We start from the raw sequence: 17,257 nt of genomic DNA on the forward strand, positions 1-17,257 counted from the left end.
CTGCCCTTCTAGTTCATTCTCCCCATTTCTTACATGCCTTTGTAAACATCTGTGGTCCTTGGTGCTTCCTCCAATTTTGCCAGCCGGTTTCATTCTTGCCTTCTGCTACCCATTATCATTACCCCTCTCTTTTTGTCCCGTTCCTAATTGCTCCTCCTGTCCTTATTATTGTTCTTGGAACATCCCATTTCTCACCTTAGAGACAATTAGTGAGAGCAGAGTCTTCTGCATGACTAGGTAGCTGGACAATCAGTAGAACCCCTTTGTTGCTCACCATATGTCACTATGCATATGCAGTACCAGAACCTCTATGTGCGTGCCTCTATATCTGTGTGTGTGTGTGTGTGTGTGTGTGTGTGTGTGTGTGTGTGTGTGTGTGTGTGTGTGTGTGTGTGTGTGTACCTGTGCATGCATTATGTGTTTATTGATCTCTCTGTCTCTCTTTATAGGTGTATGGGTGTGTGATGAGTGCACAACTCATTAGCTAATATATATGGATGTGTGTGCGTGTGTGTGTGTGTGTGTGTGTGTGTGTGTGTGTGTGTGTGTGTGTGTGTGTGTGTGTGTGCACCTGTAAGTAATGCATTTTCTTTGAGCAGTCTATGTTTCTGATTTGACAGTGTCACACATTGATCTAACATTGCACAGCAATGCAGAGAATGCAAATAAACAGTAGGATAAGATTTTTTTCCTACACATAAATAAGACAAAGAATGCCCATTCTCACTTCTCCATTGATACTATTTTTACATTTCTGATTAGCATGGGAGCAGATAATGTGATCAGAATGTTTCCAGTCTGCATCTTGGAATGTTATGTTTACAGATCTGGCCAAATGGTGAAACACAAAACAAACTAATTTAACAAACAAAAATAGTTAAGAGTAGTGTGGAGAAGGAAGTGAGTAGTCCTTTGCTACCTTGTTGAGTCATGAGGCAGGCTTTAATAATTTAACTTCTAGTATTCAGGATTCACAGAAGAAAAGCATGTCAGGCAAATCTGACTGGTTCCTCTAACTAGGCTGCAAACGTTGGCGATTTAGTTTCTGGGGTGGTGGTAGGGGCTTTGAAGCTATGTCTTCTGTATTTCAAATACGTATTTTATTCTTTTCTATATAAAAAGCAGTCATCACTTCCTAACCCATTTTATCCATCTGTACTCTCACTCTTCTGAAAATAAGTATTTCAATGATGTCTGTGACTGTATAAGACTGAAGGCATAGCAAGCTGTGGCAATTCATGAAGGCAAGGGATTTGCCAAGTGCATAAAAATGGACTTCAAGGCTTTGCAGTAGTGAAAAATAAGCATTACAGGAACTTTATGTAACACTTTGTTATTTTTGGACTTTAATATTATTGTATTGAGGATATCGTACTTTTGTTATTTTCATTTTCAGGATTTTCATCTCAGGATTTTAGGATTCAGGTAAATGAGTTGTGCGGTTCTTTAGCCTTCAAATTCACCCATTAATAAATAAACTAAAAAAAAAAAGTCTGTGTCTTAACTGAACACATCTTTTATATCCACACTGTGGCATCGATGGATAAAGCCTTAATTACATCCCAGGCAGCCCAGGTTCAGGTAGCCACTTGGGTGAGTGATGTGTGACAGAGGAAGAATGGGCATGTCTATAAGGGGGGGCACATGTGCGCTCCTTGCATTAGAGCCCCGATGGAGACTGAAGACATGTAAGGAAGTGCACATGGTTTTCACCAGGCACTGTTGTTTCCTTCCTCATGCTGAAGATGTGCCATCGGTGATCTGTTGATCCACCAAATTTCTCCTAGGTGTGAGTGTTGCATAACCATGAGTATTGGTACCCCATCCCAGATAAGCTTTTGTACCTTGAACCAACAGACTGTGGGGAAAGACTCTGGCTCCACTCCAACCTTGAACTGTATCAAGTGGCTACCTGACCAAAGAATGAAGGTAGGAGTGAATGACTGTCACACGTACAGCTATTTTCCCCAGTGAAGTTGTTTACTCACTTAATTTTTTAATTATTTTTACAACTCTGACATGTTCAATTGTACACATATAAATAACTCCTTTCACTGTTCCATAAAAATCATATACAAAACAGTTCCTGTCATCATTTCCATCTTCAGCTTTATTCATTTAACACGAAACAAGTGCATCCTGACCAATCCTAATGGTTACGTGAAAGAACTTACAAATGTCAAAGAATCACCTGCCAAACTAAAAGAAAATGAATCAAGAACAAGTGAACACTTAATCTACCTTGATCAACTCATTCATACTTTCATAATCTGCTCCAAGATGCATTTTATATGATTGTATTTAATGGATATAGTTTGGCTAAAAGCAGTGGCGGCTGGTGACTTCAAATCAAAGGGGGGCTGCAGGAGATAGCCGAATGCGTGGGGTCAATGGGAAGGGGTGCGGACAACTAGAAAGGGGAGGAGCTATGCTGAAAACCACAAAAACTAAACATTAATTAAATATGCTGCCCTGGGTGCCAAACCCTCATTATGAGAGTCCACTCAAGACAAATGAAGTGTAAAAGAATAAAAATATTTCAATGCATTGGCTGGTTGACAGCTTAATTAATATCTAGATGGAAACAAAAAGGTTGTGAGGCATGAAAAAATAAATTACTTTTTAAATACATTACTGGAATGCCAGTCAAAATCAAGTATAAAAAAACATGCAGCACTCAGCTCAAACCACTTCTCCTTGCACTGCATTATAATTTATATTCAGCTTTATTAAAGTACCAAGTAACATGCTGAAAGTAGCAATCTCTGTGATACCCCCACTTGTAAAAATGTTTATCCAAAAAGGACCTGCTGCCAGACAACTATCTACTTGTTTCATGGGGAAAACATGATCAAAGTAAAAAATGAAAAGCAAACAAGCTCAAGATACATTACTTAAAGGATTACTGTACAGGTTATGGACCACACATGAATGGCATTCTGTTTAGTTTACGGGTAAAGCCCTCAGAGATCACTGGTAGTCTCCAACAAGTGTAATGAGCTTCTTAAAATAATGTAATCCTGTCCTTTATTACAAATACTGTCATATGCATTTCAATACCCAATGCTTATACATTATCTAGTTAAGTATTCTCTGCATGGCAACAACAGAAAGGCTTCAATGTTGGCAATTCTTTAACAGTATGCTTATTAAAGCTTACTTGCGTGTTATGATCTCAGACAAGCTTACCTGATGGTCATTAAAGCATTGCTACTTACAGAGCAACAGGCACTTTCTGAGTAATAAGCATAAATCAATTGTACAAAAATATGACAGAAACCAGACCATTCTGCAAAATCAAGAACAGATGAAAAGCCACTGTAGTACTTGTGTCTACCTTGGATGAGGGATACCCTGCACATTTACACTGCATGGGGGGATACCCTGCACATTTACACTGCACAACTGCTCATTGCCTTGCTTGGACACATCCAGAGTCACTACATGGGGGAGTGGGGTGCAACAAGTATGTCACAATTTGAAATGCCTCTGGCTGTCTGATGGCCCCGACACATTTGTCATAGGTTCATAGGTTCATAGGTTTATACTAGGCTATCTGCCCTAAGGCATTTATAAGCCTAGCCCAAATTTTTGTGGCTTATGCCACCCCTTATATGAAAAAATACTGTGCCCATTAGTTTGTTGTGCCTCTGTCCAGCAGTGACACAGAGATGATTCCTGGGGTAAACCTATGATCTCCCATCCACAGGTCAAGATTTCTCTTGAACAGAGCCAGCGAGGTGCTCTGCCTCACATGGACTGGGATTTTATTCCACAGCATAGGGAGTCTCTGAGTGATAAATCTATCCCTCCAGCACATCCTATTTATGTCCGTGCTAAGGTTTAAGTCACTTGCTCTAGTGGTTTTGGTGGATTTGGATTTTTTGAGGTGGAGCATGTCCATTAATTCGGGTTGGACATGGCCTTGTATGTCAGGCACATGTCACCTCTGAGCAGATGGTATGCGACTGAATAGAGCTGGAGTTTCTTCAATCTGGCAGCATATGACAGATTTTGGAGTCCCTTTATCCTTTTGGTGAGGAACTTTTGGGGTCTCTCCAATTGCTGCAGATGTCGGGTGAGATACATCCCGAATGGGGCACTGTACTCGATCATTGGTCTGATAAGTGAAGAGTACAGGGAACAATGACCTCACTAGATCTGGATGTGAATCCCTTCATGATCAGGTGGGCAATGTAGAAGGTCTTTCTAACCACTTTAGCAACGTGAGTGTCAAAAGAAAGGCCACTGTCAACCTGGGTCCCCAGGTCCCTGATAACCTCTTCTGTGCTTAGTGGATTGCCACCTATATGGTAGCTTGGGGTTACCTTGTTTTTCCCGAAGGGTATGACTATACATTTTTTGGTGTTTAACTTCAGGCCATGGCTCTGGCACCAGCTATCTGTTTCCGTGAGTCCCTTCTGAAGGATATCTGTGTCCGATGCACTTTCCACTATGGCGCCCAGTTTGCAGTCATCTGCAAACTTTGTCAGCCAAAGTCCTCCCATGTTGGCCTGTATCCGAGTGGGGTATTGTGTCGAAAGCCTTTGCAAGGTCAAGGTAGGCTGTATGGACTGCCTTTCCCTCATCAATGGCCTTGGTGACTGTTTCGAAGAAGTTGACCAAGTTCAAAAGGCATGATTTTCCCTTGACGAAGCCAAACTGGGTCGGGTCCAATGTCTGCAAGTCCCCTATATCTTTGTTTATGAGCTCCATTATGATCCTCTCCATAGCTTTGCAGACTAGACTTGTTAAGCTTATGGGGTGGTAATTACCAGGGTCCGTAGAGGCACCGCCTTTGTAAAGTGGGACCACAGTTGCCGTACGCCACTCCTTGGGCACGTATCCTGTGGTAAGGCTGAGATTAAACAGCTGCCTTATGTGCGGGTTTAATTCCTCATTTAGCTCGTGTAGCACACAGCCGGGGACACCATCCGGTCCCATTGATGCTGTGTTTTTAGCTTTAGAGAGAGCAGCTTTCACCTGCACATTTGAGATGTCTTGGAGGCTACACTCCGCTGGGATAGTTATCTCTCCTTTAGGGGGGGAGAGGGGGGTGGTTTGCACTGAACCTGTCTGCCAGTATGTTGGCAATGTCTGTGGGTTCAGTGATTTTTGTATCATTTTGGACTAATTCTGAGAATATCTGAGAGTTTCCACCCAGGTTCCTAACATAACTGAAAAAGGCCTTATGATTGTCCTTTGAATCCATGGCAATTTTTCTCTCAAAATTGGCCTTAGTTGATTTTATGAGTGCTCATATTTTTACTAATAATGATCAGGGTGACTTCCTTTTATGGATTTTGTTCTATCATGTAATAGCTTTCTCCTCTTATTGTAAAGTTTGTTAATGGCTGGGGTCCACCAGACTGGACGTTTGCCCTTTGTGGAAAGAGTCTTGGTTTTATTTGGGATTGCCTGATCCATGCAGTCCTGGAGGTGTTCATAGAAGGCATTTGTAAGGGCTTCCGCAGCTTGGGTTGTGGTTTCCACTGGCTCAGGGGCCTTGAAGGATACCACAACAGTCTTGCGTAGTGTGATATTTGCTTTAGAGAAGTCCTTCACTGTGGTCTTTTTGTTTGGGGTGGGGCGGGATGTGGATTTCCAGTGAGATTAGTTTATGATCAGATCTCACCAATGAGGGATATACTTCCGGTGTGGAGCATTTTGTCCCCATGTTTGTGATAATGAGATCTAGTATATTTTCTCCTCTCGTGGGAACAGTGACTAGCTGTTCCATGGCATTTGAATTTATGAACTCCAGGAACCATTGGGCTAGAAAGTTAGGGCTTGAGTAATGTTCCCAGTCTATATTCGGGTAGTTGAAGTCACCCAATATGATGGTGTTTGGAGATACATTTATACCCTCCAGTGTCTTCAGGAAGGCTGTGTGGGGTTCCTGAGTTTGAGAGGGTGGCCTGTAGCATGCTACAATTTGTAGAGCAGTTTTGCCTATGGTTAGTTGCACCTGGATGGTTTCCGAAGCTTCGTGCATTGCCACCAACCTGGAGGTGTGGGTATCCTTTATGAATATGGATACACCGCCTCCTTTTGTGGTGCGGTCCGGGTTTTGGGGCCGGAACGCATGATATGAGGTAAAACCTAATAGTGCCGGGGTCCTCACCATCAGAGCAAAGCCATATATAGAAGTGGGACAAAGGCCCAAAAATAAGGACAATTTTTAAATATTGCTCTTATAAACTTAGAAAGATAACAGAATAGTAGGTCTTGTATTAGTATGAGTTTTCTGAAGGATATGAAATCTGAAACTCAAATGTCTGTCATTATTTTCTAACTTCAGTCTTTAATGATTTACCACTAATTTGCCAAAAAAAACAATTTTATGAAAAATGGACCAAAAATGTGATGCAAAAATATAAAATAGCCACACAATACAGCTGGGAACCTGTCAAAGAAGGGACATTTTTTAATAATAGTACTGCTAACTTGAGCAGCTCACAAAATAAAAGAATCTACATGCATTTCTGAAATATAAGTAATCTATAACTCTGATTATTACAGTTATTTCTAAATTGTAAACCCTCCATGTTTTCTTCCAAAATTAATATTTTTACGGAGGGATTATTAGGGGAAGAGCAACATTTTGAGCCAAATTCGTGGACAGTTGAGAGGTTTGGCTATGCCTAAGTCTATAAAGCAATTTATTTGTATGCACCTCTCAACCTGTTAATGCAATAAATCTGGACAAGGCCAAATATATTGGGGGAACAGTACTAAAAATTGCTCTTGTATAAACTGAGACAGTTGATAGAACAGGTCTTACTTCAGCATGCATTTTTCTGATGGTTATGAAGTCTGAAACTCAGTGTCATTAGTGACTTAATTCCTAAATGATTTTCCAGAAAACCACAAATATTATGAGGAACAAACCAAAAATAAGAAGCAAAAATCTATTCATTCTGTGAAAATCTGGACAGTTGGGAGGTATAGTTCAGCTGGGGCTGTCTTTGAGTTTGCTGCCCTTCCCCCTCACAAAATCATGGTCGAATGGAGCCCTCCCCCCTGCAGCCATTCCAATGATCCATTACTTGGCTATATCACTCCATTTACCATAAACACTAATGTGCATACTGCTTTACTTCTATGATGATGTGGATTTCATTTGAAAGTTTTATCTTGCATTTTACAGCACAAACACTAAGATATCTGCTAAACAAAGCAACACAGTCTCACAATGAAAACAGGCTTAGCATTAAAAACTTCTCTGCCCTTGAAACGCAATTCAATGAAACAGCATTGAAACCCACATTCAAAGAAAATACATTTTGCCAGTGGCAGATAAAGATTAACTTTGGGCTGTTTTCAAATCATAGGCCCCTTGCACATGAAACATACATGTGCTCTTTGATACACCTTCCTGATTCTACTAAATTATATTCCTTGTACAATACAGTACAGTTGTTAGACAGCATTTTAAATTTATTGTTTTGAACATTTTTCCAGTAAACAATTAAACAAAATGCATGCACCAATGACAAAACTACCCAATTCAGAACATTTCCATCATAAAAGTCTACTCAACCATTTTTCCAGTAAACAATGAAACAAAATGTATGCACCAATGACAAAACTACCCAATTCAGAACATTTCCATCATAAAAGTCTACTCAACCTTCTACAGTCCACCAGTATCAGTAAATATGCACAATCTCTGAAGTAGTAAAAGTCATCTAAATAATTCCACATTAAAGAAATCTGTAACAATGAAGAGGTTGCTGCTAGCAAACAACTTTATATGTCACTGTTTATTCATCTACAAATAAAGTGCCTGTTGCCCTTGAGGAATAAATTGCCTATGTTGCATGCATTAAAAAATAAAAATAAGCTAGTAATATCGCAATAGGGACTCTATGGCAAACAGATAACAGGTTCATAGTTACTACTCTAGGTATCTTTGCCGAAAAGACTGCAGCATCCACCCACTTTACAACACAGTACAGTATCAGCAATGCATCTATCTACTGTGGGAGTAGAACCCACAGCCTTCTGCATCAAAAGCAAGTACACTACCTGTTGTGCTATTAATGCAAGCAGACTCAGAATAAGCAGCACTAAAGTTTTGTTCCCCTGCAGCTCTCAGCTCCTTGTAAAATCTACTCGACACGCAGTTGTATCTCTGAACTTTGCAGCACAAGAAATCTGGAAAAAGCCAAAATTTATTTGGGGGGGGGGACAACCAGGGACACATTTTAAGCATTGCTTGTATAATGTTGGAAAGTTGCTAGAATAAAATGCTGTGTTACCACCATACATTTCACTGCCACGTCTTTAACCCAGGGGACCCTGTGCAAAACAGTCAGAGAAACATACCACTATGCCGAATCAGCTGTTTTGTAAAAGAGAGGAAGACAAACTTAAATGGCTACCATTTAGTGAATTCAGTTCTCAGCATAGCTGTCAACCTCTTGGCACAAAACACCTGAACAAAGCCAATAATGGGGGGGAATACAGCCCCCAAACATTCAGTGAATTCAGTTCTCACTATAGCTCTCAACCTCTTAGCAAAAAACATGTGGACAAAGCCAGTAATGGGGAGGGAATACAGCCCCCAAACATTCAATGAATACAGTTCTCACCATAGATAACTCTCAACCTTAGCACAAATACCTGGACAAAGTCAATAATGGGGAAATACAGTCCCAAAAATAGGGACACATTTCAAATATCCATGTTATAAACTTAGACAACTGCTAGAACAATTTTGTGTTACCATGTACTTTCTGAAGAATATGAAGTCTGAAATTCAAATGCCTATTTTTTAAACTTTTAACCAGGAAACTAGTCTGACTTGGAACAAAAGACAATTTTCAGCAGAGTAGAGAGAAATGCCAATCACATCTTTGCAAGTAAAGAGAACATGCAGACACCACACAGAAGGCACCCCAGCCAAGAATCAAACCAGAGAACCTGTATCAGTTAGGCAACAATGCTACCAGTGCACCACTACACTACAGACTTTGCAAGGAAAAATGTAGATATAGAAACCACAGATTTTATGAGGAACAAAACAAATATGAGGCAAAACTCTGCAAGCTTTTTTTTTTAGAAATGGTGGTGGATAGGGAAGTCAGGTCCTTGCCACCTGCATCCAAGGTACAGGGTTCAAGCCTGAGTCTCTATCCACCACCATTTGCTCTCTCTAGCCACCAGTATATAGTAACTGGGGCATTTTATACACACAGACACACACACACACACAAAACGACTGACCGACCTGCAACACCAGCAGCAAAACGACCCACCTGCAACACCAGCAGCAAAACGACCGACCTGCAACACCAGCAGCAAAACGACTGACCTGCAACACCAGCAGCAAAACGACCTAACCTCCAGTCAGGAAGCAACTCACTTACCTGATACCACCCGAGCAATCCAGCGACCTGAAGCAGCAAAATCCACCCGTGACACGGAGCAATCCAGCCAGCGACCAAAACCTGCTACACCTACCTCCTGAATGAGCCCGTGCAATGAAAGTCCCACGAGAGCAGCTCACCTCTCTCAGTCCTGATTGGATCTGCCTGCAGCAGAAGCAGTCCAGACCTCCTCTTCTGTGCGGTCATACCCGCACTGATTCCTGGGTGCATTTGCAGCAATGATTGCTGGGTGCCTGTGTTTCTCTATCTGGACTGCAGTCTAGATTTTTTTTTTTCTCTTTGTTTTTTAGTTTTACAGATTTTTCTTTTTTTTTTTTTTTAAGGTGGGAGGGCTGCAGTCCGGCAGTACGATACCACGAGCCGCCCCTGGCTAAAAGGCTTGGGAAAAGGTTATAGATGTGGTTTACATGTCATTACGATGACATCTGTTGTGACACATCCTGAGAACCTAATACCTTTAGCACAGCTTCCATCTTATCCTGAGGCTTGCACAGCGCATTATTGTCAGTTAGGTTATCACCTGCCCACAACATGAAATTTCATCCCTGAAAAATATAAACTCCTATCAGTTTACTTGAAGCCAATGCTCTTTTAGCTTGGTTAAATCTGTAGAGATTTTACCCTAGTATTCTGTATCATTCTTGCCCATCAAGAGAGTGGCTGTCGGGAATCACTGTTTATTCATACAAGGGCTTCCCTGGTATATGTAGTCCATTCCCTGCTACCAAATGTCAGTTGCAGATGTCTTTCAGAAAAATGAATCAGTTATATTGCAACACTTCCTTGTGCATATAAAGTGTTAGGAATTTTTTTTTCGAAGATACATCTCCATCTAAAGTATGCCTGTTCCAGATTCCTTTTTGTGAAACATATGGGTTTTGACATCATCTGATGATGGATTGGCTAGTTTGTCTTTTTTTGTGCATACTGCACACAGGTACAAAAGCTGACATACTGTCTCCTGATCTTGTAGGTTGCATTCTAGCTACATATATTGCTGCAACTGCATCCTTCAACATACCGGCATATGAAATTCCTTTGGTTTTAGTCTCCTTGGTCAGATGTGACAATCATTAGTAGTAAAATATGCCCATGAATAACTTTTTAACAATATTTACAATGCAATGTTCAATACTCCAAATGCTACACATGATTAAAAGAAGTCAATGATCAGCTGCTTGAGAAAACGTAGCCTCATCCCACCCCCACCCCCCACCCCCCAATTCTGCATACTAAATGCATGTGCGTCCTGCAAGTAATGTTATTAGTTCAGAATGGAAATCCCCCCAACTCTTCATACTAAATGCATGTGCGTCCTGCAAGTAATTTTATTAGTTCAGAATAGAAATCCCCTGATAAATTAAAACCTGCCAATTACTACTGAAAGTTCCAAAAGTATTGTAACCTGTTTTGCTGCAACACTTGGTATAATTAGAGTGTTTTTTATTGTCTAGGTAGCTCTTGTAGACCTCTGCAAGTCAGGCATATACCAAAAAGTACAATGTTTTAAAGTCGGTAAATACTTCAGAAAAGATACAATATATTGTATAAAGTTTAGAATGTGTGCATATGTAAGTTCACAAAACATGTTAGCCATGGGGAACATTTTGTTACTCATAGGGGTTAAGCAGTTTTAAACTCTTATAAGGATAGTAGAAAACATTCTTTTATGTGGTAGTATCTGTCTAGCATTGCAAATAAATTGCTCTTGTATAAAATAACTGTCCAACATGCTTTTAAAACTGTAACCATATGCTTTTTTTTCTCAAATCTCAAATGACCATATAAGTAAGCATTTTGGTGTAATATATATGCACTTCTGTATGCTGGCATACAACACTTTTTTATTTATTCATTTATTTGCACCAAACAAACATACTTATGAAGTCTATTTTTGGTACACAAATGGTGCAGTGGTGCAGCAGTTAACATTGTCGCCTCACAGCAAGATGTTCCCTGGTTCATTTCTCGGCTGGGGTACCTTCTGTGCAGAATCTGTATGCCTTCCCTGTGCTTGCATAGGTTTGCTCCACTCTCCTCCTACATTTCAAAGACAGGAGGGTTTCTCCCTGGGCCTCTGCTGAAAATAGGCTGTGTCCTAGTTGAACTTTCCCAGTCAACAAATGTTAAATAAATAATTGTTGTATACTTTGCATAAAAACCCACAAATCATTTAAAATACTGCTACACAAACTCTATAGTTCCACCCCCCAAAAAATGTTTGAGTGTATACAATTCAAAAAGAAAAAAATAATCACTCTGCCTACTGGTTTCAGTAGTTGATTATTAGCTTGACCTTTTTAATAGAATGCTACCATTAACTAGTTTTTTTATATAAAAATTGATTAACACTGCCGTTTTTAAATAAACAATATACATACAATTTATTGTGTATTAATCAGAAAATTCTACCACTGATATGTTGGTTTGATCTGAACATTTTACTAATCATCTTTAAAATCAGTGTGCTACAACATCAAGTTGTGTAAGTCCTTTTATGTTATAAATGCTTTTAATTTCATTTTTGTTAGTGTACGTTTCTTTTTTTTTGTTGTTGTTGTTTTATTAAACACAATCACATATACTCTCCTTCTTGTTTGTGCTCTATTTATGACACCACTAGACAGCACAATGTAATTGTTTTCTCCTCAACTGTTGCACTGCAATTTCATTTTTCATCTTTTTGGATAAGTTTTGTTGCTTTCAGGCATCTTCCACACATGAGATAGATTCATTTCGAGCTTATTGTGTTATTTCTTCAACCTAACCATGTACTGGTAAAAATCAATGCCAACACTCAAGTTATAACTGCCGTACATGTATCCATTGCTGACTGCTTCATGTATTATAACGCCATGCCCACAGACACTTGGTACGCATAAGATTATTTGCTTCATCATGCACATATTACAATTTCTGTATTTGAATGATATTATTTGAGCTTTTCTCCATGGTCCTTTACTGTACATACACTGTGCCTATCTGAACATTCACCCAGTTAAAAAAACAAATAAATAACCATGTGCAGAGATACAATAACATAATTTAACAAAATGTAGTATAATTTACAGCCTTACAGATATGCTTTTCTGTTCAAGCCAGAGAAGTATTTTTCAAGTTCTTTTTTTCATTTTCTGGTAACATTATTTTAAAAAATAACATGCAATATACTTTTTTAAAACCTCTTTGCAGGATCAAACCACTGCCTAACAGTGAGAAAGTAATATGTGCAAGCAATTTAAACATCATCAGGAGTGAAGTATAAAGATTTGTGTGGTGCCAGAGAGTACAGATTAGAGATTACTAAATAAAAAGGAGAGATTCTAAGGGTGTTACATTTATGTTTCTTGCCTGTCTGTATAGAGCTGATCATCTGTTATTTATTTTCAGTGTCCTACAAAGTTGATAAGTATTCGGAATTTGAGTACTCCATCATTAGCCCCCCGAATATAGATGACAATTCCATTGAAGTGGACTCTAAGGTAAAGCACTTTGTTGACATTTTAATGTAGATGAAATTTAATAAAATATACAGCATAATGGAAAGGAAATACCATAGATTTCCATAATCCTAGCATATTTATTTAACATGTTCATTTAATATTGTGCTGGTCACAAAATAAGCAGTAGAAACCAGGAAGTCTTCAGCAATGATTATGGATAATCTGGTATCTGCCAGGGACTACTCAGTGCATTTGTTTAAAAATGAGCAGCTGTGATCATAAGACGGACATTAAATACTGTAAAGTAGATGGGACACTTGTTTACCACACAGGGGTCATTACCTGCTCTTGAACAGATGTGTGGCTAAGACTAAGTCTACAAGTGCTAATGAGGGACCAAGTGAATAGTTCTTAAGAATATGAAATAGCCAGTGGAGCACACGTAATGAACTGTGGTCCTCAAATAGTGGTCATTGCTGACCCAGGGCATATCAGCTGCCATGGATTACCAGTGGTGGTCATAAAATAGCCAGTAATGTGCATCATGCCAACCAAGGCAGCAAAGAAAGCATGACCATAGGCTGATTTATAGCTATCATGGGATTAGTGACCCTATCCAGGTGTGTTTAAAGGTTAGCATGGGATAAATAGAAATCTGAAAGCCATTTGATGGATTAAGGCAACTTTATAGTCAGTCAAAAATATGTAACACTCAAGTTTTTATCTTCCCCCTCTCATTAAAGTGACACCATTGCATCTGGAAGGAACTGACAAATACATGTTTATATGGCTACAGTTGTAGAACTTCATATGACTATAATAATTGCAGCCATAATTTTAATCTGGGCAACATGGTGGTTCAGTGGTTAAAGTTTCTGCTCCATAATTTCATGATCTGGAGTTTAAGATGACCCTCTACTAGCTGTCCATGGAAAGTTTTCATGTTCTTCCCCCTTGTATTATAATCATACATATATTGCATTTACCATTGCCCTTTTGACCTGTGTTATGTCAAAGAAGGACCAGTGCACTTATCTAATTAATAAAAAAAATTAAAACAGTTATAGAAGGGCTTGAGAAAAAAAACTCTTCTGTAAAGGGAAAAGGTATGCACTTAATATAGATGCAGTTTAAGTGCAAAGCAAAGGTAAGTATTAAGAACATAGTTAACCTTTGACATAACAAGTGCATTTTGGCTAGATAAATCAGTGCTAAAAACAGTCAAATGAATCACAGAGATTTTTAAATGACAATTGGGGAGAGATGGGCGAAGGCTGCCAGCCTAGTCATATAGAATTTGATAAATAATTCTGGCATTTGTAAATAAATGTAAAATACAGGCATGTTTTCTTGATAATAAATGTAAAATACAGGCATGTTTCTTGAGTGTAAAGAATACTGTGAAATGTGGAACTGCAGAATATGTGGCAACATTGCACTCTACTGGCCCAGTGAAGCATGTTGTGACCCTTTCATGTTAGAATTTGGCTCCAATGTGGCTGGATGAAGGTTTCATGCCCATTGTTTTAAGGCTAAAGTTTATGACCAGACTTTAGATGTGGAATGTGCTTTATTGCTCTGATTTCTGCTAGAATGTATATGTGAAATGCCTTGTAGTGTTGTAAGTTTCTGAACAGGTGTTAAGATTGCTAAATAATGCAATTTGTGGCCTGAGAACTCAGACCAGGTGTTAAGATGATGCAATATGAATACTGGGAAAACCTAAGTATCAAAAATGATGTAATTTGGGAGGGCCTTAGAGACATGTTTGTTAGTAATGTTTAAATACTATTTCTGACAAGAGACTGGGGAGCATTTTTCACTTGGATATCTAACTCAGCACTATGCCTAAGCTCACATGTATGTTTCTGGCACTGTGATTTCTTGTAGGAATAGTTAAAGCTAGTAAAGATTAATTAGGTATTTTTCTTTGAAATCAGACCTGTCCTACTGTATTATTTTAAGTTTCTGTGTGATCTCTGAACTCTTAGATATCTCTGTGGTGTAGTAGTTTTGTGTTGTGTTTTAATTATTTATTATTAAATATTTTTAAAACCTTCTACCTGTGGCTGGTTTGTGTAGAGATAAGTTCTAGAGTACATTGCATATGTATAGAGGTTATTGTAATAGGCCACTCTAAAGTAAGCCTTGACTGTTAGTCATACTACCATTGGATAATAATATTGCACAGTAATAATTGGACACCCTTTTAAAAACCTTTTAGTAGCTGATATTATTAGTTGGGTGGTGGCAGTAATTACTATGGTATAGTCTGGGTAAAGGGGCACAACTGGAGGATCTGCGTCAGCCTTTCCCAGGAGTGTCTGTGACGTTGTATAAATACTTATCTCAAAGTGTGTGTGTTGTGTCAGCTACGTGGCAGGGACACAAAGTACTGGTTGGAAAGAGAGGGTACTGGAGGTTTTAGCTTGCCCAGCTAGGCTGAGACCTGGACCCTATAGCTGTGCCAGTGGGGAGTCTTATTGGGGACCTGGTGAGCAAGGGAACAACCAGCCCCAGACTGACTGTGATCTCTGTGTGCACTTAAGGGAAATTGTACTTTACTGTGTGTATTAGTTATCCTTTCCTCTTCTATGAAACGACCTCCCTGGTGTTAGTGGTGAGGATTGAGGCTCCTTGATTGCTGGGCCAGGGCATGATCATCACATGCACAATCTGCATACTGTCCTTGCAATAAGGAGTATAGAGTCATATCATCCTTTTCCAGACACATATATATAGTGTAATTCTGATGAAGGGATATCTCTTCCACAGTTAAATTTTTTAGACAAAAGAAAGAAAGATCATTACAAGTTACATAGAGCAGGCAAGCTGTAAAACTATGTGTTCCAAATGACAGACCATGTTACACTGTAGCCACTGCAGTTTTAAAATGTAATATTCAAACATAGTCTAGTCAAAACAATCTTTCTGACAGAGACCATTCTTTATGAATCATGAGCTATACTACCTGGTATTTTTAAGAATGAAACATTAACAACATTTAAATACTTGTTCTGGTAACTCAGTCATATAAATTCCTACTAACTAAACAGATATCACAGAGATTACTTTTTGTTTTTAGATTGTTAAAATAAAATGAAACACATATAAGTATTCTGGTATTAGAATGCTGAACAACAGGCACATCTTTGGTGTTTGTAGGCTTACTTAATAGGGCAGTAACCACAGGGTATTGAATACAGTGACAGGGATATACGATGAAAAATATAAGCAAAAGTCATTTTAATGGCCATTTAAAAAGGTCTGTAACAGTACCAGCATGTTACAGATTTAATTTTTAAGAACTGATAATCAGGATTTTCCAAAATCATGTCAGTTACAGGGTAATCCATAAAACCTGAGGTCATTTTAGACACCACTCAGTACATAGGATCTGTAACTCTGAGAGACTTTGTATCTTTGGAAGGTAGTGGAGGGTAGCTACGAACATCCATGACAACGAGAAGTAGGAAACCATGGGTGGTACTGCCCATATTACCATAAGTAACACTGACACTATAGTATAATATTTAAAGTAAATAGCTCTCTACAAGTTATGCCTGGCTTGCTTATTATATGACTCTGACAAAGCCACTAGATCAGACAAGTTATCAATGTACCATTGAAACAAGGCAACTTGTCTAGTTTTCTCTGATTTAATAAATAAAATACCACATAAAGGATTATGATCAGATTGATGATCATAACCTGCTTATTATTTGTTTGAGACATGGATGCCAGGAAGTTCACCTCAAGAGAGAAGTAATCTAGTTAACTTCATAGACTTACCAGAGCCTAACGTTAGCCCAAAAAATTCCCACCCATTCCCCAACCCCAACCCTAGCCATAGTAAGTCTTTAATTCATTCCCTAAGCCTAAATCTCCAATCTCCACTCCTTAAACCTAAACTAATTTGCTTCCTCACATTAAAAGAGCACTCCCTCTCCTTAAGAATATGCCCCTTCCCCACTTTCTACTCCTCAAGCCCCCTTCCCACTCCTTAAACCTAAACCCCCTTCCTACTCCCTAAACCAAAATACCTCTGACTGCTTCCTGAAATTAAAACTGCCCGATCACTCCCTAACCCTAAACTCCCTTCCCACTTCCTATTCCTAAACCCCCTTTCCTACTCCCTTAGGTTAAAAGTTCCTCTCAATCCATAAAATCCCAGCCTATACTTTTATCTCTTCAGTTTAACATTTTCATATTTTCTCAGTTTTAGCATTAACCTTGTCTGAACACACAGTGTATGGGCAAAGTGCAGCAGCTCTACTCTCTCCTCATGGTTGCCCCACCTCACTCAAATACAGTATTCAAATCTAAGCATGAGCAGACACCCATGTGAGCTACCTGTTGCCTGAGTCCCTAGCTATAAGGCAGTGGAATTTCAGCAGCTGGGGCTGTCAATCATCATAA

At 39.1% G+C, this 17,257-nt stretch overlaps 1 protein-coding gene across 1 annotated transcript in view; it reads left to right on the forward strand.

Moving 5' to 3' along the window:
* LOC122816270 (bactericidal permeability-increasing protein-like) overlaps positions 1-17,257 on the forward strand; it is a 707,989-nt gene that overhangs the window by 460,394 nt on the left and 230,338 nt on the right. Inside the window, exon 8 of the mRNA XM_044089007.1 lies at positions 12,786-12,877. Within this exon, the coding sequence (XP_043944942.1) occupies positions 12,786-12,877 (92 nt within the window). The remainder of the gene's footprint in view (positions 1-12,785; positions 12,878-17,257) is intronic.

This window comes from Protopterus annectens, chromosome 12.part0 (assembly GCF_019279795.1).
Source record: "Protopterus annectens isolate FY-2018-M chromosome 12.part0, PAN1.0, whole genome shotgun sequence".
Classification (NCBI taxonomy): domain Eukaryota; kingdom Metazoa; phylum Chordata; order Ceratodontiformes; family Protopteridae; genus Protopterus; species Protopterus annectens.